This window comes from Malus domestica, chromosome 15 (assembly GCF_042453785.1).
Source record: "Malus domestica chromosome 15, GDT2T_hap1".
Classification (NCBI taxonomy): domain Eukaryota; kingdom Viridiplantae; phylum Streptophyta; class Magnoliopsida; order Rosales; family Rosaceae; genus Malus; species Malus domestica.
The window spans coordinates 30,841,262-30,864,184 of record NC_091675.1 but is presented as its reverse complement, the minus strand read 5'-3'; the positions used below and the strand labels follow the sequence as shown (position 1 = coordinate 30,864,184).

The 22,923-nt window shown below is 38.8% G+C and overlaps 3 protein-coding genes across 3 annotated transcripts; 1 reads left to right on the top strand and 2 right to left on the bottom strand.

Annotated features, from left to right (window-relative positions):
- Nucleotides 1–7,977: 7,977 nt before the first annotated feature.
- Nucleotides 7,978–13,085, top strand: LOC103401532 (AP2-like ethylene-responsive transcription factor AIL6). The gene is made up of 10 exons (XM_008340246.4): nucleotides 7,978–8,215; nucleotides 8,324–8,535; nucleotides 8,876–9,470; nucleotides 9,802–9,884; nucleotides 11,407–11,415; nucleotides 11,503–11,591; nucleotides 11,689–11,762; nucleotides 11,864–11,914; nucleotides 12,036–12,112; nucleotides 12,373–13,085. Exons 2-10 carry the CDS (start codon nucleotides 8,382–8,384, stop codon nucleotides 12,825–12,827), a joined length of 1,587 nt encoding a protein of 528 aa, XP_008338468.3. The 5' UTR covers nucleotides 7,978–8,215; nucleotides 8,324–8,381; the 3' UTR covers nucleotides 12,828–13,085.
- A 313-nt stretch (nucleotides 13,086–13,398) lies between these two features.
- On the bottom strand, nucleotides 13,399–14,359 carry LOC103401529 (uncharacterized). The gene has a single exon (XM_008340244.4). It carries the CDS (start codon nucleotides 14,203–14,205, stop codon nucleotides 13,564–13,566), a length of 642 nt encoding a protein of 213 aa, XP_008338466.3. The 5' UTR covers nucleotides 14,206–14,359; the 3' UTR covers nucleotides 13,399–13,563.
- A 50-nt stretch (nucleotides 14,360–14,409) lies between these two features.
- LOC103401530 (receptor-like cytosolic serine/threonine-protein kinase RBK1) lies at nucleotides 14,410–18,476 on the bottom strand. Its single transcript, XM_008340245.4, has 8 exons — nucleotides 18,037–18,476; nucleotides 17,004–17,471; nucleotides 16,053–16,316; nucleotides 15,807–15,961; nucleotides 15,640–15,719; nucleotides 15,413–15,548; nucleotides 15,095–15,244; nucleotides 14,410–15,006 (listed from the first exon to the last, which is right to left on the bottom strand). Exons 1-8 carry the CDS (start codon nucleotides 18,047–18,049, stop codon nucleotides 14,842–14,844), a joined length of 1,431 nt encoding a protein of 476 aa, XP_008338467.3. The 5' UTR covers nucleotides 18,050–18,476; the 3' UTR covers nucleotides 14,410–14,841.
- Nucleotides 18,477–22,923: the final 4,447 nt, after the last annotated feature.

Below are 22,923 nucleotides of genomic sequence, written 5' to 3'. Positions count from 1 at the left end.
ACGACAATCCCTAAGCCAATTTTTAAAACAGGGCTTATATGGTAAGCTTAATTTTTTAACGGACCTATAAGTTAGGCTCAAACTAAAACCCCATTGAACCAAAACCGAATGATTCGGTTTCACTTCGGTTCTTGCTGTCAAACCAAACTGAACCGAACTGTAATAAATATTAGTTTCAATTTTTGTCTTACTTCAAAATCAAACGGCACCAAACCGTGCCTACCCCTACTTTCATTGCTTAATGATAGTCCAATGTAACTAAGGTTGAAAAGAAAATGTAAAAAGTAAATATTGAATTCTTAATGAGGAGCAGGTGTAAAAAGAATTTGAAATTGGGGCGGGGTCTATTAAAACTAGAAAGGATGCAGATAGACTAAAACTAAGCGAATTACATAATCTAAACTACATATTAATGAAACACCCATTGTCAATCAAAACCCTATGAAATTACCCATTTAACCCTCTAATTCAAACTTAACATGAATAAGAAATGTGGGCAGAAATGTAATTTCACACAACCAAATTTTGCTTTTTTTTTTCAAAGCCTCACCTACATGTAATTCTAACATATCTCTAATTTGTGTCTCCTATTTCACAGCCAGCCTAGTTCGGTTCCAGGTCTGTTGACCCTTAAAGTGTGTCTCATTTGTGTCTCCTCGCTAATATGTTGACACGTGTCCTTTAACTTAACTCTGTTAACTTTATTTATTTAACATTTAAATTTAAAAAAAATCCAAAAAAATAAAAAATTGTTGGGTTAACAAGGTGAGCAAACCCAAATAGGATTCTTCACCTCCTTTTACATGGCTGTTGAGTGAACAAACTTCTCTGTTTAAGCTTTCTGGTAGAAAGTGAGATTAATGAACAAGCTTCTGCGTCCCTGGATACGTACATACATATATGTATATATATATAGACACTTTTTTGTGAAATATATATTTACACTGAATCAGGTATGGATATATATATATACACACACTTTTTGAACCATTTATAATTTTCTTGCTGAAATATTCATATATAAATTTGACTCTTATATATTGTATTTTTTATTTTTCCTTAAGGATATGTATATATATACACTTATTGAACCATTTATAATTTTCTTGCTAAAATATTCATATGTAAATTTGACTCTTATATATTGTATTTTTCATTTTTCCTTAAGGATATGTACGGAGAAGATAATCACAATGAAGCATATGAAAAGCCATATTTGAAATAGAATTTTTCACTTTCTTTTCGTGGGTGTTGAGTTGCCAAGGTGAACAAGGATTAATGAAGACAAAAATGATTCTAGGAGTTAAGGATTAATGAAGACAAAACAGATTCTAAGCAATGGGACTACTACTTACTGGGTAAAGAGTTGAGTAGGAAAACTGAGGGCTTTAGTAATTATCGGTTGTGTGTATGTTGCTATTGCTATCCTCGTGCAGAAAATACAAAGCTCCAATTTTCACTATATACAAAACTAGAACTGTAGTGCTCTATATTTCAGTTTGAGGCAAGTGAGATTATAACAAATATGAAATCATCATTCATAGTTGAGGTAATTGAGTTACACAAAACCAAAACTATAGTGCTATATATGTCATTTAAATGCAAGAATTGATTTGTGACTAATGAAAGCTCTTGCAGGTGCTTGGTGTTGAACAAATTTCACTCTAAAAACAAAGTAAAATTCGTTCTTTTCAATCAAACTATTTTATGAGTCATTAGTAAATCAGAAGAACCGATAGTCACTACTTTCCAAACATCAAACTAAATAAGATGGATCTTTAAAGCTTTAGTCCCAAAACCAAGTAAATTCCTTGAGCACTCTTCTCATAGCATCTTGCACTTTCATATCATTATCATGTGTCTTCGTGGTGCTTGTCATTTGAGAGCTTATCAAAGCCTAATCCTTCGTTGTTGGTAATTGTATCTGCGCCTATATGCATATATAATGACATAAAATTAGTCCTTCAAGAAAGAAATTATAAATGAAAAAAGAAGAAAGTATTAACCAATTGCAAAATAGTTACCTGCAATAAATTAACCATGCTAGTTGGACCTTGCGGATAACTGCTTGTACAATTTTGGATCCTAAATAGTATTGCTAATATACATATAAACAGAAGTGCAAAAAAAATATGCTTATAAGTAAACAATATATTTAAGAAAATAAGTGCAAGCTTGTAGAAGTATGCTTGTATAAGTGAACCTATATACCTGTGAAAAATCACATGGTTGTCCAAAATGCATATGTCCAACATTATATTGGGTTGACCAACCTAAATTTATAAAACCGTCCAAAATTAGATGGAAGTCATCACTAAATGAGAGTAAAATAAATGTTCAAAACCATAAGGTTCAATGAATCCACAAATCACAAGGCTACATACCGATTGCAATATAGGAGTACGAGGTACAGCTGTTTGTATAGAACCGGCAACGGAGTCCACAATTGAATATTTTAGTTCCTTATTTTGAGGCTTTTTCTTTTTTCTTTTTTTTTTGTGGCTTTTTCTAGAGCATTTCTTGGCCTCTTAGAACTTCCAGCAACTTTTGTCCTTAGTTTTGATTCCTCTAACTTAAATGACATTATCATTAATGCATATAGTCTCACTGAGCTCAGATGCACTCACTTGAGTTAGTTGTTGAGTTGCTTTCTCCTTCAAACATGCATCAATCTCTCCCAATGTCTTGTTCAGTCTTAGCAATTTCATATGCTTTCGACGACTCTACTGCTCGTGCTGCTAATTGAATATGAAATCGACACAACTCTTTATAACGCCTTACAATGTTGGCATTTGGGTAATCTTTACTTGATATGTTGAGAGTAACTCTTGCACTCCTAGACTTGATATTTTTTGTCCACCTCTCCAAGACGTACTGAGTTGGAATGCTTGTAATATTTCTTGTAGAAAGAACCTTTAGAGCATGTGCACACAAGATTTCTGCAAAATCATACTTATTACAACTACATAAAACAATATTGTCTGTCGAGTCAAATGTGACTGTATAGTGACAATTCTTCCTATGAGGGATGATTTCATATTTGCTAATGCTTCCAATCTCACCATTGATGATCAAGACACAATCATGAGCTTTGCATAACTTGTTTTGAAACCATTTAAGCACTGCTAGTGTATAAATACTATTGCATGCTTTAATATTTCTACTGGAAATGACAATGCAAGGGAACTTTGACTTGCTTTAAATTCAGGTCTCAACTCTTGATACCGACGATCATCAACCAACCTTTCAAAATGTTAACAAATCATAGCAAATCATATTTGTAGTTGACATACTTCTTGATAGCACTGTTCATACTTTCACTACGCTAAGTAGTAGTAATATTTTGCCGCCCATAAACTAATGCCCGTTTCTCTTTTATGGCAAACAATCAATTCAACCAATCATCGTTTGTAAGATTATATTTATGTAGCATGTTATTCCAAGCATCTAGAAAATCATATTCATCCTCATGGTCATATATGCAACTACTAAACCCCTTGGCAAAATCATTAAAATTCTCAAAAACGCTTTTAAGTTGCTTAGCTTCATTTTGGTGTATGTGCCAGAAGCATAAATGATGACATGTTTGTGGCTACTTCTCAAACAATGCTTTGGCCATTGCTGCATATTGATCAGTTAGAATAGTTTTTGGTTTTTTTTCAAACATAGCCTTGAAGCCTTGACAAAAGTATCAAATAACCAACTGAATGTTGCAGTGGTCTCCACATACAATAATGCAGCACCAAATACAATAGTTTGTTTATGATTGTTGACACCAACAAACATTGCAAAAGGCCTTCCTTCTTTATTTTTTCTATATGTGGTATCAAAACATACAACATCACCAATATAATCATAATCCACCATCATCCTTGAATCAGCCCAAAAGATATTAGTAATCGAATCATCTTGATCCACTTGTATAGCATAAAAGAAATTAGGATCATTCAACTACATTTTTGTAAATATTCCAACACTCCGCCTGTATCACCTAACTTGATCTCTCTTGTTCGCTTGGAACACAAGTAGTTCTTATAGTCATCATAAATGAATCCATGATGTTGATGACCACCAGCTTGTCTACTCATAAATTCTACACTTTCTCTTGGAGCAATTCCTGAAATATCAGCCATATGAACTTCAACTTTTTGTGCAAGAGACATGTTTCTATGCGACCTAAAAAATGAGTCTTACTAGGACTTGATGTTGGATATGTATGCTCAAAATAAATTTAAGAACCTTATAGTTCTTTGCCGATCGACCACAACTGATGTTGGGATCACACTTATTTTTTTTACGATACCCTTCCGATTAGCAAACAAAAAAGTCTATCCGTCAACTTGCCATCCTCATTTGTATGAGCTTTACTTTTTCGAACACTAAAGCCAACGGTATAAGCATATGCATTGTAAAATTCAAAGGCATCTTCTTTTGTCTCAAACTCCATGCCTAATACTGGAACTAATTGTTTTCGGACATCAGTTTTTTCCAAATGTACTATTTCATTGCTTTCACAATCTATAACAGAATTCAAGTCAATACCTATTTCATAATTCAGAATTGGCTTTGCATATGCTTTTGTTCCATTGGCTTCACTGGGATTATCTTCTCCGTCCATATCCTTAAGGAAAAATGAAAAATATAATATATAAGAGTTAAATTTATATATGAATATTTCAGCAAGAAAATTATAAATGGTTAAATAAGTGTGTGTGTGTGTGTGTGTGTGTGTGTAAATTATAAATGGTTCAATAAGTGTGTGTGTGTGTGTGTGTGTGTGTGTGTCCATACTTGATTCATAGCATGGAGTTCTTTGATCACCTTCCTGTTGGGATGCAGAAGCTTGTTCATTAATCTCACATTCTACCAGAAAGCTTGAACAGAGAAGTTTGTTCACTCAACAGCCACATAAAAGAAGGTGAAGAATCTTATTTGGGTTTGCTCACCTCGTTAACTCAACAGTTTTTTATTATTGGGAAATGTTATTAATATTCTTAAAATCTCATTTGGCATTCTAAATTTTTATAATTAGAAAGAAAATTACACTTGTAAGGAGTGCAGAATGAGATTTTTAGAGTGCTAATAAAGTTAACAGAATTAAGTTTTAAATTAAGTTAAAAAATACGTGTTAACATATTAAGGAGACACAAATGAGATACATTTTAGGTCATCTCCAACAGAATGGTCCAGAGGGCCAGAAGGCTGAAAATAGCTCAAAAACCGTCTCCAACCGAGGGCTAGGCCAGAGGGCTGTGGAATCTGAGAGGGCCCCATGGAATCGGAAAGGGCCAAAGTGCTAGAAGGCTGACCACTTCCAGCCAGCCAGCCTTGGGCTGGCCAGAATTTTTTTAAATGTGTCAGATTTCCTGTCGGTTATAACCGACAGGAATTCTTAAGAAAAAATTCAAATGCAACGGCTAGTTGACTAGCCATTGCATTTGATTTTTTTTTTTTTTTTACAGTTTTATTATTATATTTTATTTACAAATTTTTTCATATAACTTCTATTTTTTCCTACAACTTCTATTTTACAAAATTTGTTTCATATTTTTTTTTAAATTCCATTTTTTTAACTTCTATTTCACAAAATTTGTTTCATTTTATTTTAAATTCTATTTTTTTCCTATAACTTCTATTTCACTTAGCCATTGGATTTGAATTTAAGCTGTAGTTTTTAAATAATAAATTATGTTTGGCCCTTGGTTGGAGACAGTTTTTTGTGACAGGGCTAAAATGAGCCATCTGGCCCTCAGTTGGAGACGGAGGCAAATATGGCCCTGTACTGTTTATTAAAATATTAATATCTTGAAGATTCTTGGAGGATCAAATGACTAAAACGAGCCATTTGACCAGCCATAGAGATGGCCTTTGGCCATCTCTAACCGAAGGGTCCAGAGGGCCAGAGGGTCGAAAATAGCCCTAAAACCGTCTCCAACCGAGGGCTAGGCCAGAGGGCTCGGGAATCTGGGAGGGCCCTACGGAATTTCAAAGGGCCAAAGGGCCAAAGGGCTGGCTGCTTTCGGCCAGCCAACCAGCCCCGCGCTGACTATTCTTTTTTATAGTTTTCCTATTATTGTCAGTTATACCAACAACATTAACGAAAGATTTTTTAATACTGTCGGTTATAACCAACAGTAATAGGTATTCATAGGCAAAAAAAAAATTTATTTACTATTATTGTCGGTTATAACCGACACTAATAGTTTGAAATTTTTTTAAATATAACGGCTAACTGAGTCAGCTAGCCATTGCAGCTAGCCGTTGGGTTTTTTTATTTTTTTTATTTAAACATTTCTTTTCTTCTATAAATATGGTGAAGTTCTTTCAATTCTTCACTGCATTTGTAATATTTCCTTCTTCAATATTTTTCAATATTTCCTTCAATATATTTCTCAATATTTCCTTCAATATATTTTCCAATATTTCCTTCATCTATAATATTTGTTTCAATTTTTCAATAATTTCCTTCAATATTTTTTCAATAATTTCCTCCAATATTTCCTTCATTTTTTTTTCAAAAAAAATGGCCTCATCTACAATGAAAAGTAGGGCTTGAACCCAAAAAGAAGATGAAGCTCTTTGCAAGGCTTATAGATGGGTCTCAGAAGATAGTGTGAGGGGGTGAGGGGGATTTCTCAAACAAGTGAAGGTGTTTGGACTCGTGTGTCCAAAAAATACTTAGAGTTCTACGAAGGCACCATTCCACCGAATACCCGAAACCACGAAAGTTATTCTTCAAGATGGAAGAAACATCTTCATCCAAGTTTGAATAAATGACATCAAACACTATTAGCAGCCGCAAGTAGACATGAAAGCGGCGCGAATTACTATGACGAAGTTAGTGTTTTCACAGTTTATTGTAAATGTTTAATTATATTACATTTAATTTTTGTAATTATATGTCATTATATTACATTTAATTTCATGAATTAATTTTCTAAAATTTTTGTAATTATATTTTCTAGGTACGCCAAGTGGAGGAATTGTATATGGATGGCAGCTCAAAACCCTTTTAGTTTCACAGTTGTTGGGAAATTTGTAAAGGGTGGGTGTTATTTGAAGATCCACCTCAACATAGTGTGGATCCTTTGGGAGCTGCATCCCCATCTGTAGATATGAATGAAGATGGATCTCCTACCATTCAACAAACAAGGGTAGAAAATCCGACTCCGTCCGAAAGTTCTTTACCTAGGGCTATGGGACGAAACAAGGCCCGAAGGTTGAGGGAAAAGGGCAAGGCAAATGCTGATTACGCCGCTCAACATGAAGTGGCGGCCTCATTGCGATTATTGGCAGAGCAAAATGCCCTTGAGGCAGAAGAAAAGAAGTGTAGGCATGAAGAACGGGCCAAGCAAATATAAGAAGAGATGGATGATAAGAATATGGAAATGAACACTTCGAATTACACTCCAATGAGTAAGGCCTATTTTGATAGGAAAAAAAAAGAAATTATGAGTTGACGGCAGTTGTTTGTGACAGACTATACTCCTACGATGGCGGATGATGAAGATAATAATGATTATGGATATTAAATTTAAGTGGTTGTAGTTTTTAAATTTAATTTGTCATTTTTAAATTTTAGTTGTAGTTTTTAAATTTAAGTTGTAGTTTTTAAATTTAAATTATAAATTATGTTTAGCCCTCGGTTGGAGACGGTTTTTTGTGACAGGACTAAAACGAGCCCTCTGACCCTTTGGCCCTCGGTTGGAGATGAAGACAAATATGACCCTGTATTGTTCATTAAAATATTAATATCTTGAAGAATCTTGAAGGGCCAGAGAGCTAAAACGAGCTCTCTGGATGGCCTCAGGGACAGCAGAGCTGGAGCCGCCCAATCCGGATCTTCCGCAACTTGTTTTGGGCAAAATTTCTTCCCCCCCCCCCCCCCCCCGCAAAAGTCCTATTCACCCCCATTTTTTTATTATTCACTTTCTTCTCCTCTTCTTATATTAAACCACAACTTCTTTCTCATCTCTCTCTTCCTTCTTCTCCTTCACCTTCTCTGTCTCTTCAACTTTAAGTTTCTCTCTCTAAAAACCTAGCTCAACTTTGAAGCATTTGAGCTAAAACCCAAATGGGTTATGCATGCATTGTGCTTACGAGTCCTTAATCAAACTTATTAGCCAGCTTAATCTACCAGCTTAACCTCGTGAGTATCGTTCTTCAGTAACGCTCGAGGCAGTTTCAGTTTTATGGGGGAGTGAGAAACAAAAATGTAAAAATTTGAAATTGGTTTTTTCTTTCAAGTGGCTGTTTTTTTGCTGAGAAAATTTAATTAATTAGTTTCTTTTTGTGACGATTCCTCCATTTTTTGGTTCCTCAGATTTATTACAAGCTGACAAAAAGCAAACCCGAAACGTCTATTAGTCAGATACAAATACATGGCTCCAGCGAGCAATTGGTTGTCCTTCTCTCTCATGTCTCCCATGGAAATGCTGAGGTCCTCTGAGTCCGATCAATCTCCCTTCGTCCCTTACGACGCGTCCTCCGCCGCCTCCCCCCACTACTTCCTCGACAACTTCTATGCCAGCAACGGTAAGTGGGTTCTTTCTCTTTTGTCCGATCCAGCTTTCTTTGTGCTCTGTCTGGTTGCCGAGAAAATAGTTTACAACCGGTTTGTGATAAGTGTTCACTGAGAAAATATGACTAAAGAACATTTTTTTTGTCTTTAATCGCCGACTGAAATCTTACTTTTGGGTCACGTGAAAATCTGAAAAACTTGTCATCTGTTTGGCTGATGAGGGAGGTGAGTCGGAGCAAAAGTACAAGAAATTTCTGTTTGGTTGGCAAGAAAATATAAATGCTCTCTCTATATCTCTAAACTGCATGTGCGTAATAATCAGAGTTTTTGTTTTATTTTCTTTCTTTTTTTAAGGGTGGCAGACGAACCCAAAATCCCAAGTGTTTTTCACAGACGGTGAGGATCAAAGCAAGCAACAAGGCCAGTCTGATTCGCCGAATCTGTCACCGTTCGTCGACCCACAGAGCCATACCCAGCACATCCCGAAGCTCGAGGACTTTCTCGGCGATTCGTCATCAATGGTGCGCTATTCCAATAGCCAAACAGAGACCCAGGACTCATCGTCCCTGACCCACATGTACGACCAGAGCTCCACCTACTTCGGCGGCGACCACCAACAGCAGGAAGATCTGAAGGCGATTACTGGGTTCCAAGCCTTTTCGACCAACTCGGGCTCGGAGGTGGAGGACTCCGCGTCCATGGCCCGGACGACTCAGCATCAGCAGCAGCTCGCTTGCGCCGAGTTCGGGGGTCATTCCATTGAGTCGAACGGGAACGAGTTGGGGGTCTACAACTCCAGCTGCAGGACGAATGCTTTGTCGCTTGGAGTCACCACCACTCAAAGCTCTTCCGATCAGAAGAAGGCCATTGTCGCCGTCGACAACGACGGCTCAAAGAAGATTGCTGATACTTTTGGTCAGAGGACTTCGATTTACAGAGGGGTCACCAGGTGAGAAGAAGAAATCCATCCCATAATCCCATTTTTCTCATTTAATTAATTAATTATTGAATTAATGTTGACATTTTCCATATTTAAATAAAGGGGTATCTGATTAAATTTGGTGGGAATGCAATGCATGCGTCTGGGAGGGAATAATTAAGGGAGTTGGGCTTTTAATAAATGTTGGGTTTTGGGCTTTTAAATCGACTTTCTGTGTAAATTGTGGGGTTTGAGGATTTGACTGATTAATTTAAGCTAATGAGAAAGTAAATAAAAATGGATAAAAAAGTAGAAAGACCGTCTGCGACTCTGAATCTATCTGTGTGTATTTTTGGCGCAGACACCGGTGGACGGGTAGATATGAAGCGCATCTATGGGATAACAGCTGTAGAAGAGAGGGCCAGGCCAGGAAAGGGCGTCAAGGTCTCTTTCTCTCTCTCATTTTCTGCATTCTGTGTTAATAGATACAGTATACGAACATGTGTAATTGTGTACACTCATAGGTATGGAGATTTTCTAGTATGCTTCGGTATATCTTAATACGCCCTGGAGTTTTTGTGTACCGCTATGTGTAGTTGTTAAATCTTTGGTCTGATGCGATAATGAAGATACACGGTCAAAAATGTTAGTGTGTTCGTAGCATTTTCGTACACATAATGCATAGAGTAAAAACTGTAGCTCTGAAAAGAAGCTTGCATGCAGATGCAGTATACAAAGGCAAAACCAATGAATCAAATTTAATTGGAAAGAAACTTTCTTTTTCATTAGTCTCGCTAGTCTCGCTAGTCTCGCATGATTGATTGACGCTGTTATCTATGTACCACAAATTGGTACGTTCGTTTACTGTTTCGTGTTTTCTGAGTTTCCCATCTTTTCTTTTCTTGTCTCTTCCTTCTTTTTTTTTGAGAATTTTTAATCTTATGATGATAAATGAACGGACACGATGAAGTTTTTGAATCCTCACAAAAAGAATGCCGATAGGATCCTATTTCCTTTTCTTTTCATTTCTCTGATTATATTTCTTTCTTTCAATCAATCTTTGACATGATCAGATGGGCCGCCATTTTGTTCATCTGGGTTTTTAAATTTCCTTGCTTTGTTGTCTCACAGTTTCTTCCATCTCCTTCTTCTGCACCTGTGAATTTACAGAATTGCAGAGCTCAGCGACTCTGATATTTTTCTGACCACCTTCAACTTTTGCTTTTGCTTTTGCTTTCATCTCCCTCTCTCTACAATTTTGGGTTTGACCGAAGCACCCACTTGAATTGGTTATTATATTATACTCCTTTATCAACGCCGAAACTTGTTGAAAGTGACCTCCCTGGACTGGAGCCTGATAAAGTGCGAGACCTAGATTCTGGTCCATACTTGGTAAACTTGATATGTGTAGTAGGATGGGGGATCCTCACATTTATCTCTTCATTATACATTTTGCAATCAATATTTATTAAATATTGTTTATGTTTAATTTTAAATAAATTAAAATTAAAATGATTTTTGATCACACAATTTATGATAAATAAATAAAATATAAGGATCTTTAAGATTCTCATAAAAGGAATCCGGATGGGTTCCAAATCCATGTATAGTTACATGTACTATTGCCTGTGAGGTAAAAGGTTAAATAAATATTGGAGTGTAACTTAGACAAGCTGAGTCCAAAAAGTAAAAGAGTAGTTGTGATTGGGACTTTTATCCCTAATTTCACACTAATTGATACAAAGTTCATTTAAATTATGATTAGTAGAATTCAAACTTAGGCGCAAAGTAAAGAGAAATTATTGTTTTAACTAACTTGATTAAGTTCAAATCTATGAAGATTATCTATTTTAGCTGAAAATTTTGACTGCTATTTAAGCTGATGTTGAATTCTTTTGACTTGTTTGCATAAAATGTGGGATTATGGATATATTGCTGTCACTCAACTACTGATCCGGTTCTACAGTTTACTTGGGTAAGAAATTTATATTTATAAAAATAAATTTGCTTCTAATTATGTGACTTATATTTAAAAGCTGATTAAACTTTGTGAAATTTTCAGGTGGATATGACAAGGAAGATAAGGCAGCAAGGGCTTATGATTTGGCTGCTCTCAAATACTGGGGTCCTACCGCGACCACCAACTTCCCTGTAATGCACCAAGAATTAATTCTAATATTTCGAATGTTCTTTAGTACTGAGAAGGTGGGCGGCGAAGTACTTAACAATTTGGTTTTCAAATTCTCAGGTTTCAACTTACAGCAAAGAACTGGAAGATATGCAGCATATGACCAAGCAAGAATTCATTGCCTCTCTCAGAAGGTTTGCTCTGACCGACCCCCTTTGGAATTCCCCCCCCCCCCTCCCCCCGCGTATGTTATGTGCGGTTAATTAAACATTTCTCCCCAATTTTTCACTTGCAGGAAAAGCAGTGGTTTTTCAAGAGGTGCTTCTATTTACAGAGGGGTTACAAGGTCAGTACATCGATATTCAAATCATTCTTCGTTACATTTTGTTTCCTAAACCCTGAATTGTTATATATGTTACATAAGCAAGTTGTATTTCATTTATGCATTGTTTAATTCAATATTGCAGGCATCATCAACAAGGCAGATGGCAAGCAAGAATAGGCCGTGTTGCCGGGAACAAAGACCTATACCTTGGAACATTCGGTAACGACTTTAACCAGCATGTTTTGTTTGGATCTCTATAGTACTTTTTTGGCTTAAAATTACTTCACAGTGACATACTGATTACTTGAGACAAATTCAAGTCTCCCTAAGCATGAATTCTTTAGATACCCTGATTGATTTGTTAGTTTTTATCTGGATTCGTCTGATACCGCACCACATTGAAATTGGATGCTTCCTGGTCTTTGGAAGAGAATTATCCTGCACATTTTGATAATGTCCTGGCCTTTTATTGTGGACAGCTACTGAAGAGGAGGCCGCTGAGGCGTATGATATAGCGGCCATAAAGTTTAGGGGTATTAATGCGGTTACAAATTTTGAGATGAACCGATACGACGTTGAAGCTATTGGCAAGAGTTCTCTTCCTGTTGGCGGGGCAGCAAAGCGCTTAAAGCTCTCACTCGAAGCAGAAGAGCAGAGACCATCTGTGAACCATGATCAGCAGCATCCTCAATGCAGCATTGGCAGCAACATCAATTTCACTTCCATGCAGCCAGTTCAATCCATACCATGTGGGATCCCATACGATGCTGCAGCTGCCAGCACTTACTATCACCACCTCTTCCACCAATTTCAACCCAACTACCATGGCGCGTCGGATTCAGCTGGACTAAACCCTAACATTGCAACTCAGATGAGCATGATGCCGCAGCAGCCAGCTGAGTTTTACATTTGGCCTAATCACCAATCCCATTGATAAGAGTACCAAACAGTAGTCGTCGGCGATAGGATTTAACAGAACTTGTTGCATTAGCATGTTAGCCGCTAACATTATCCGGCTGACCAACATCTGACCCTCACTCCAATCCACCTCTCAACCTTAGGATTTAGGATTAGGAAAGGCATAGGAGGTTTTTTGTTTGGAGGCTAAAGTTCTGGATAGACGGTAGGAAGCTGGGTTTTGTATCTACGGTGGGAAATGTGGAATGTTGTTGTCCATTACTTTGTTTAAGAATTTTCTCTTTGGATGTCTTTCCACGCTTGCATTCTCTTTGATTTTGTTCGTTTTTCATCTCCACATATAATATATGAATTCAGATCAGAGAAGGCCCGGGGCAGAGGTTCGAGCTGCCGATGCCGGACTGGTTGTCGGACTGATCGGTAGGGCAAAAAACTAAGGACAACACAATGCGCAACTCTCTAGCCAACTTGCCTAATATGAATTTGCTAAGACGATATTTAAACAACTTTGAACTAAAACAAAAGATTTTGAACTCGGGTGCAAAAAGAGATATGCTCTAACCAACTTGCCTAATCCACTCTACGTGTGCTACAACCAAGGCTTATTCTGTATATTTTTACCATGTGACAGAAAATTCACTACATACTGCTGCTCAAGGAAAAACAAATCTTACAAATACTTTGTTACAAAAATATGGGCCTTTAAACCCGAAAAGTTCATACAATCCATCAAATTATACCAATTTCATGGGCTAGGATCCTAAGCGATCCAAGCCTTGACTGGCCAAATCCGACCCGGAATCAACCGTCAAGGCCCGCTCAAATGCGTCTATGGCTTCATCCCTCATGCCCTTCCTCTCGTAACACTGACCCAAAAGACAAAATGCCGTCGCATCCCCCTCCGCCCGACCCAGCTTGACCGCATCCACCAGGTCTTCAACCGCCGAGTCCACCCGGCGCCTCCGGTTCAGCCCGAGCTTCAACTCGGCCCTCTTCACCAAAGCGTCCCCGCGCTCCTTCTCCGAGAGCGACTTCACGCAAGGCGGCGACAGAGCCGCGTCGAGCGATTTCAGCGCCGACGTTTTGTGCCCCAAGAGATCGAGCGACAGGGCTTTGAGGATGTGTGGGCCCGGGTCCCTGGGCGACAGAGACAGCGCCTTCTCGGCCTCGGTCAGGGCGTTTTTGGCGTGGGCCTGAGATTGTGCCTTGTGAGGAGTGGATCGGGCTCGGGTCAGGAGATGCGACCCGTGGACGAAGTGGCGGGTCGATTGGAGGTTGGCTCGGTTGTTGGTTCGGAGCTTGGTCAGGACGTTTCTGGAGAGGTTGTGTATGGCGAAGAACATCGCTAGGGTTAGGATCAGAAGGCCGACCTGCAGCACTACCTCCGGTGTCATTAGATCGAACGGCGGTGATTGAATCCAATTGGATCTGGGTCGTTGATTTGAGTTTCGTACAGAGAACAGAGGCGAACTGAACCTTGGTGGTAAATTTACTGGTTGGTGTTTGTGTATAATGATGTGCAGGGTGCTTCTGCAAATATTTATTTTCGTTTGGGTCCCAAAATTTTCAATTATTACATTAATGAACCAATGCAAAGATTGAATGACAAATTGATCAAGGAAAACATTCAACTTGATTCAGAATTGTTTACATGAAGAGATAACATAAACACACCCATCATGGGCTACACTTTGTTAAAAGTAACTTCTTTTTGCTAGATATCACGGTATGTTATGTTGCCAGGTTATCAATCTCGATCGTTCAACCAGTAGAGCATTAGCTGCGTCCAACGTCTGAATGTACAATTTTCTAATTCATCGTTTCACAACATAACATATCATGCCACAACAATAACAAAATGCCACTTTTCCTAGTATTCTCTACAAATATGTAGCTATCAATCAACAGTTGCTTCAGTTCGAGTGCCTGAGGAAAGATACAGCAAAAGGGGACTACAATCCCAAAACTTTCACCCTGATAGCTGCAATGCAACAACAACGAGAGGCTGCAGGAGAAAGAGCAACGGCAGTCTACTGATCCAACACCAATTGCCGGTAGCGGTTGAGATCGGTGAGGTAGTTCGAACAAGTGTAATCTTCCAAGTCACATGCCTCTAGGACCAGTGATCTCACTGCTGTAGACTTCTTTCTCAACTGATCTGCAACGCCATCCTCGCCCTTCAGGATCTGCACTACCTGCACGCTCACAAATTATCAACATTCGTCAAACTTGCACAACGGTTGAGCAAACAAATTAACTGGAAACAAGAAACTGATATCATACCCGATTCATGTATGGACGCTTTGTGGATTGGTGACTGATGCACATTGAAGCCGTTACCATGGCTCTTTTCATCTCAATCGGATCATATGCATCCTCCAGCCGAGGATCTGCTAGCTTCTTCATATTACTCGCATCTAGAAGCGGCTTTGCCTACGTATAACACGAGAGAAAAATTGACTATCGAACTTGCAATCTTATGATACATGGAGATGGGATTGAACTCACGATCTATCCTAATTCTAACCGCTTTTCCACTTCTGAATTTCGTAAAGGCAAAAGGGGCGTAAACACAGTAAGTTTTACATAACATTTGCTTACCCATATCACAAGGCTTTGCTGAGTTGAATCAACTGCACGCCGACCTGACAGGAGCTCCAGTAATAAAACCCCATATGCAAACACATCAGTCTTCTCGTCGACAATTCCATGCATGAAGTACTCTGGAGACAAGTACCTGAAACACTTGAAGGTTCGTAAGCCTGAAAACGTATGACAGATGAAAGTTAGCAATCATAACAAACGAACAATTGAAACTGCGAACTAACCCGAATGTGCCTTCAATAGGGAATACAACGTGGTGAGTCCATTTTTCTGGGAGCCACTTTGCTAGTCCAAAATCAGATATCTGCAATTACAGTTAAATAGAACTCCGATTACGTTTAGAAAATCCATAGATGAGAAGTTAACCAGACCTGAAGAAGACAAAAAATACCTGAGCTTCATAATCTTCGGTTAGTAATATATTAGAGGCTTTGATGTCCCGGTGAATGATGCGCCTGTGGCATTCGTGATGGAGATATCGCAGACCTTGTGCTATCCCAATTGCTATCTTAAACCTGATCTTCCAATCCATACATTCTGACGTACCTGATACGCAGAATATCTTCTCATCAGCGAAACTAAAACACGATACTGGAGAAACAAACGGATTAAGAAAACAAGAACACAAATGCGGTACCAAAGAGTAGAGAAGCTAAGCTGCCATGTGGGGAAAATTGCAGGACAAGGTGCAAACCACCGTCGATGCCAAAGCCAAGTAGGCGAGCAGCATTCGGGTGTCTTATGTGTGCAATAATCCCAAGCTCTGCCAAGAAATCGCCAACTCGATCCTCGTTTTCTTTTTCGTTATCTTTCTTCATTAGCCTCTTTACTGCTACAACTGTTCCATTGTATAAGAACCCCTTGTAGACTTCTGCTTGCCCACCTTTGCCAATCAGGTTATCTGCCAAGGATCAATAAGTGAAAAAACTAACCACTTCAATTATTCGCGCGGCGTAGATAAACTATAGAAAATCGATTTGGAATGCCAGAAGCTGAACCAAAAGTGCCAAAATCACTCCCCAAAGACTAAAGAAATCGTTTTTGCTGTCAAAACAGAAACATAAATTGGAAATATTTTGACAAAAATGGGTCCAACAATATAGTTAGTAGCAGTAAAAATCAGAATCGTGCCAAAGGTAAAGTCAATTGCAATGACAACCTACATAATTAATTAGCAGTAATACGAAGCCAAATGTTTCTTTTGTTTCTAACATACATAAGTATTCTGTGTCTATTAAATTTATAAAATGAATGATACTTTTTTATTTGAAAAAAAAGTAACGCAAGCTCAAGGATTAGCCTTTCATTTTAGTATGTCCTAACACTTTCCGCATGGGGATTATCACTCTCCCCATCGCCCTTACTCAATAATAAAAAGAATGTTTTTAATTATACTTTTGATTTTATATTATAAAGAAGAGGTCGTTGAAAGCATAAACCTAATCCTAGTTAGCTGAATCTATGATACTAGAGTAGTGGTAAAGCAGCCAGGTCCCACAATTGATTTCCAAACAAAATTTAGTCGAAAAGTTGGACTAAAAACCGAGACGGACTTGTATGAATAACATAATGGAAAACAATGGCTCACCAGGTTTGAAATTGCCAGTAGCAGCAGCAAGCTCAGCGTAATCAAAGTTCCTCCATGACGGCTTCGTAACCGACATCTCATCAGCTCCTTCCTCCTCCTCCTCCTCCTCCTCCTCGGTGCTCCAAATCCGAGCCAGTCTCCTCCTCAAGTTTCTCCTGGACAGTTCGTAGCTGGCAGCTAATATTGGAATGGTCGAAAACCGCCTCGCCGACTTCTTCTTCAAGGCATCGAACATTCCCTTGCCTCTCCTCTGCAACCCGTTGCTGCGCATTAGCGTCCGGTGCTGGCCCATCGTCTTTTCGGAACAAGATGACGAGGCGCAGCTGCTGCCGCTGTAGTCCGAGTCGGTGACAGGGATTTCCAACACGCCCCTCGGTGACGGGTCTTCCTCGCACGACTCCATCTTCCTCAGACCGCCTTGTGATTCTGATTCCATTTCTGGGTTTCCTTTAGTTTCTCCTACGGTCTCTGTCATTGCAATGCGCCACCAAATCGTTATGCAATGAACAAAACAAAACAAAAAAAAAAAAAAAAAAAAACAGAGCAAAAGCAAAACAAAGACAAATTTCTGACCATCTTAAGATTCTATGTTTTATTTTCGGTTTTTCAGGAACCAAAATGACAACGAATGATTAGATTGGTTAGAATATCGCAATTTAGCGCAATTGTGTAGAACAGCGTGCTCGTCCTTTTGCAACCCAATTTTGAGCAACAAATCTCGTAATTTAAGTTAGATTAATTAGAACATCGCCCGAGTTAATAAATATATAGCAATGAAAGATTGAAAAATACAAAAACCCTTGAAGGGCTGCAACACAAGCCAAAAAAGGAAGAGGAGGAGGAGAAGCATATACAAAATTTTGTTCCTAAACTTTTCTTTTGCCTTTTCAGGTTGATACACCAAAACTTCCCATTCCTTTTTCGCAGCCGATCAGTTTCCCTGCAACCGACCACGCAGGGTCACAACAACCGACCGGCCGCCGCAAACACACAAAAAAAGGAAAAGTAAAAACAGAGGAGGGGCAGAGCATACCTTCCACCGCCATGGTTAGGCTTCGCAGGGTTTCCCAAATTACAGAGTAGGAATTCCGGAATGGGACCCCACTAAACCAGAAGAAGAAAGAAGAGGCCCTCCTGAATACAAAAGGAGGAAAAGACTCAACTACATTGAGTTGTGGAGGGAGGGAGAGAGAGAGAGAGAGAGAGAGAGAGAGAAGGCAGGAGAATAAGAAGAAAAAATGCAGAGGGCAAATTTTTAGAGAAAGTAAAAATGGGATATCTTTAGGAGGTGGTTATTCTTGGAGGATCAATATAGGAAACCCAAATTCCCACCACAATTACCAACTTGGATGTCATTGGAATATATACATACATATACATATATATATACACACAGAGAGATATATAATATGTTGCTATATTTATACACCTCTTCTGCGTTTTGGTTTTGGATATGTTGTACCCAAAACATGTTGATTATTTAAATGGTTTTATTTTATTTTATTGGGTGGTGATGTAATCGCAGCCGTTGCTTTCAGGGATCGTGAATTTTGCCGTGATGAGAGGGGGGGGGGGGGGGGGACTGGGGAGTTAACGAACCCAAAGGGCAACTGCCAACGGATGTAATTTGTAATCTGTCTTATTTAGGAGCAAGTTAATTGAGTTTCCTGTTTTTGTTAATTCTTATCCATATCGTCTGTTCTGTTGGACAAAGAATAAGAGATACGGTCTTGAATATGTCAACTCAGACAGAAATTTACACACAACAGCGTGTATACTTGTCTGCCTTTGTATCTCTTATCAGATAGATTGTATACGACACACACTGGTCAAAGAAAGGTATTTCGTAAAAACAAATATTAATGTCCATAGAAACGGAATGATTTCTTATTATTCAATCCAATGAATAATTACAGAGTTTGTTATATATAGTTGTGGGCATTCTGACATATTACATTTATGCCCTTAAAAAAACTAACAATTTACAGACAAACCAAACAAACTACAATTAGTATTTATCAACACTTCGATGACTCAATCTTGGCTTCTTTACACCCCCTCAAGCTGAACTTGGAAGCATCAAAAGGACCATGAGACAACTTGGATTGAAGATAGAGAAATCGCTGCCGGGACAGAGATTTGGTATGAATGTCGGTCAATTGATCTTGACTACAAACATATTGAAGCTTGATAAGATGAGCAAGAACAAGTTCACGGATGTAATGATAGTCAATTTCAATATGTTTAGTCCGGGCATGGAAAATAGGATTAGAAGCTAAAGAGATTGTAGAGATATTATCACACCAAAGATGAGGAATCTGAGGTAGTGAAAAACCGATATCTCTGAAAACTTTACAGATCCATGTGATTTCTGCCGATGTGTGAGCTAAAGACCGGTACTCAGCTTCAGTAGATGAGCGTGCAACCGTTGACTGTTTCTTGGCACTCCAACTGATCAAATTAGAACCAAGAAAGACGCAGTAGCCACTAGTGGACCTTTTGTCAAAGGTACACCCTGCCCAATCAGCATCTGAATATGCTGTAAGATGAAGATTTCCTGGTTTAAACCATAATCCATGGGTAATAGTACCTTTCAAAAACCTGAGAATTCTTTTAGCAGCTTGAAGATGAGAATCTCGTGGAGCATGCATGAATTGACATACTTGATTCACTGCAAAAGATATGTCTGGTCGTGTCAAGGTGAGATATTGCAATGCACCCACTAAGGATCGATACTCTGTGGGATTAGACAAAAGTAAACCTGTATGATCAAGTTTGGCCGTCCCTAAAGGAGTGGAACAGGGTTTGGCGCCATCCATGTTGGTCTTTTGAAAGAGATCAAGTAAATATTTTCCTTGATGTAAAAATATACCCTCAGAAGATCTGTGCACTTCAAGACCCAAAAAATAGTGTAAGGAGCCCATATCTTTAACTGGAAAGACAATGCTCAGTTTGTTGATAAAATGTTGACAAAGATTAGCATTGGGGCCAGTGACTAAGATATTGTCAACATAAACAAAAATTATAACCAAGGTTGGAGCTTGTAAAACAAACAGAGAAGCATCTGAAGATGACTGCTCAAAACTAAAGGAGCGCAACACTTGAAATAATTTGTCAAGCCAAGCCCTGGGAGCTTGTTTAAGACCATAAAGGGATTTTTTAAGCTTGCAAACATGATTGGGAAATGAGGGATCACTGAACCCAGGAGGCTGTTGCATAAAAACATCTTCTTGTAAATCCCCATGCAAGAAAGCATTACTAATATCTAACTGATTTAAAAACCAATTAAACTGAGCAGCAAGAGACAATAGTATACGAATAGAAACAGGCTTGGCTACAGGGCTGAAAGTTTCCTTATAGTTAATGCCCTCTTGTTGGTGAAAACTTTTTGCAACAAGCCGAGCCTTGTATCGATCAATAGAACCATCAGGATGTTTCTTAATCCGGAAAACCCATTTACAACCAACAACATTGTGAAGAGGAGAAGAAGGGACAAGAACCCAAGTGCCTGTAGATTGCAAAGCATTAAACTCTTCTTGCATGGCAGTTCTCCAGTGAGCATGCTTAGAAGCCTGCAAATAAGTATTGGGGACGAACTCAATGGAAGAGGGAAAAGGATGGTTGGTTGCCAAGAATGCTTTGGGTTTGAAAATTCCTACTTTTGACCATGTAGTCATAGGATGACTATCGTGCACAGTAGCAGAAACATGAGGAACCGGAGCAGCATGTGAGTCAACAGTAGGGGCATGTGAGTCAACAGTAGTGGCATGTAAGTCAATAGTGGCAATCGGTGAATGATCAGTAGTAGCAGCATGTGTGTCAGTAGTGGCAGTAGGTGGATGAACAGGAGCAACATGTGAAAAAGGATTGATAGCATGCGGAGTAGGAGCATTATGGGTGTGCAAGTCAGCAGAAGACACACACCATGATGAACTGATGAGACAGGTGCAGAAAGATGAGGGGATGTACTCTTAGGAATAGTAAACTGCAAATCCATGGAGGGAACAATTGGAGAGGCTGCATTTATCCGAGAATCACACTTGGACAATGGTTGAGAGTGCTGAAATGGAAATGTTGATTCATCAAAAACAACATGGCGAGATATATAGACCCGCTGCGTTAAAGGATCTAAGCATCGGTATCCCTTATGTTGAAGACTGTACCCCAAGAACACACAGTATTTACTTTTACTGTCCAGTTTGGAGGTTGTGTAAGGCTTAAGCCATGGAAAACAGCTGCAACCAAATACTTTGAGTCGACTGTAATCAGGTAAAATATGAAATAATAACTCCCATGGAGATTGCAATATGCCAGAAATTGGAAGTCGATTAATCAAGTATATAGCAGTGGAAAAGGCTTCTACCCAGAAAACATGAGGTACATTAGAAGCAACCAAAAGGGTACGAGCAGTCTCTACAAGATGACGATGTTTCCGTTCAACACAACCATTCTGTTCAGGTGTGTGTGGACAACTAAATTGATGAATAATACCATGAGTGTTGAGAAAATTCTGTAGTGCAATACTAGTAAATTCACCCCCTGAATCAGAACGAAAAACTTTGATTTTATTACCAAGAAGATTTTCTACATAACTCTTGAACTCAACTATTACAGAATACACTTCAAACTTGGACTTTAATGGAAAGAACCAACTGTATTTACTATAGTCATCCACAAGTAACAGATAGTACCTATAACCACTTGCTGACATAACAGGAGCAAGGCCCCAAAGATCACAATGTAAAAGTTCTAAACTGGAAGAAGAAGTAGAACTAGTAGAACTGAAGGATTGCTTATGACTTTTTGCAAAAGCACAGTTGGAACAAAAAAAAGTCCACTGAAGGTCGTCCAGTAATAGAAATTTTATTCTTTGACAGAACACGCTTGAATATGAATGAAGAAGGATGGCCAAAACGACTGTGCCATACTGAAACCGGTGCTTTGAGACTGATTAAGGCAATAGTTGGAGCAGCAGAGCATGGAGGTGATGGAGATGAACATTGCAGGGGATAAAAACCATCCTTAACCGGTCCCCGCAAAAGCGTCTTCCCCGTAGAACGATCATTTACAAAGGATCCATCAGAATGAAGTGTCAAAGAACAGTAATTATCTTTGAGAAATTGATATGCAGAAAGTAAATTGTGCTGCATTTGTGGTACATGAAGAACATTTTGCAGCTTAAAAGTAGCAGAGGGAGTGTGTAAAAAAGAGGAACCAATGTTGTTAATTTTCAAACCTTTACCATCAACAATGTAAACCTTGTCTTCACCACAATAAGGAGCAGGAGATGAAATGTTAGAAATGTCATTTGTAATGTGTGAAGTTGCACCTGAATCAATAAGCCAAGAAGGAGCAGGCTTTGAGGAAAAATGTGCACACATAGCAGCAAGTTTGGCTGGAGGAACTTTGCCAAAAATATCCGGATTCATGCGATCAAAACAGTCAATAGCTTCATGACTGTGTGATCCACAAATTTGACAAGTGAGAGCACTAGAGCCTTGAGAGTGGCCACCACGAAAAGTATTAGCACGAAAATTATTGCCACGGAAATTATTGCGTTTAAAGTTGCCACGATGTCCACGAGCAGTGCCTCTATAATTGCCACGATGATTTCCACGATAATTTCCACAAAAAGGTTGAGGTTGAACAGCAAGCGCTTGATGTGGTGGTTGTGTAGGCAAGAGAGAAGGCTACAATTGAGCAGCAAATGCGTGGAAAAGCTTTATGAGGCTAGATGAAATAGCTTTCTTCCTTCGAGACATTGAGAGTTCTTTGGTGAGTAATAAACCATGCAATTCATCTAGGGTAGTGGTGGACAGACGAAGAAGAAGTGAATCAGTAAAAGATTCAAACTCATCAGGTAAGCCAGCCAGTGTAGCTGCAATTAGATCACGATCGGTGACGGGAGCACTAGCTGCCA

Excerpts from the sequence above, each read along its gene's own strand:
- LOC103401532 (XM_008340246.4), top strand. The coding sequence starts at position 8,382 with ATGGCTCCAGCGAGCAATTGGTTGTCCTTCTCTCTCATGTCTCCCATG. Across the intron at positions 9,471-9,801 it reads ATTTACAGAGGGGTCACCAG|ACACCGGTGGACGGGTAGAT; the intron begins GTGAGAAGAAGA and ends TTTTTGGCGCAG. Across the intron at positions 12,113-12,372 it reads CCTATACCTTGGAACATTCG|CTACTGAAGAGGAGGCCGCT; the intron begins GTAACGACTTTA and ends TATTGTGGACAG.
- LOC103401529 (XM_008340244.4), bottom strand. The coding sequence starts at position 14,205 with ATGACACCGGAGGTAGTGCTGCAGGTCGGCCTTCTGATCCTAACCCTA.
- LOC103401530 (XM_008340245.4), bottom strand. Across the intron at positions 16,317-17,003 it reads TACTGGCAATTTCAAACCTG|ATAACCTGATTGGCAAAGGT; the intron begins GTGAGCCATTGT and ends GATCCTTGGCAG. Across the intron at positions 15,720-15,806 it reads CCGAAGATTATGAAGCTCAG|ATATCTGATTTTGGACTAGC; the intron begins GTATTTTTTGTC and ends CTGTAATTGCAG.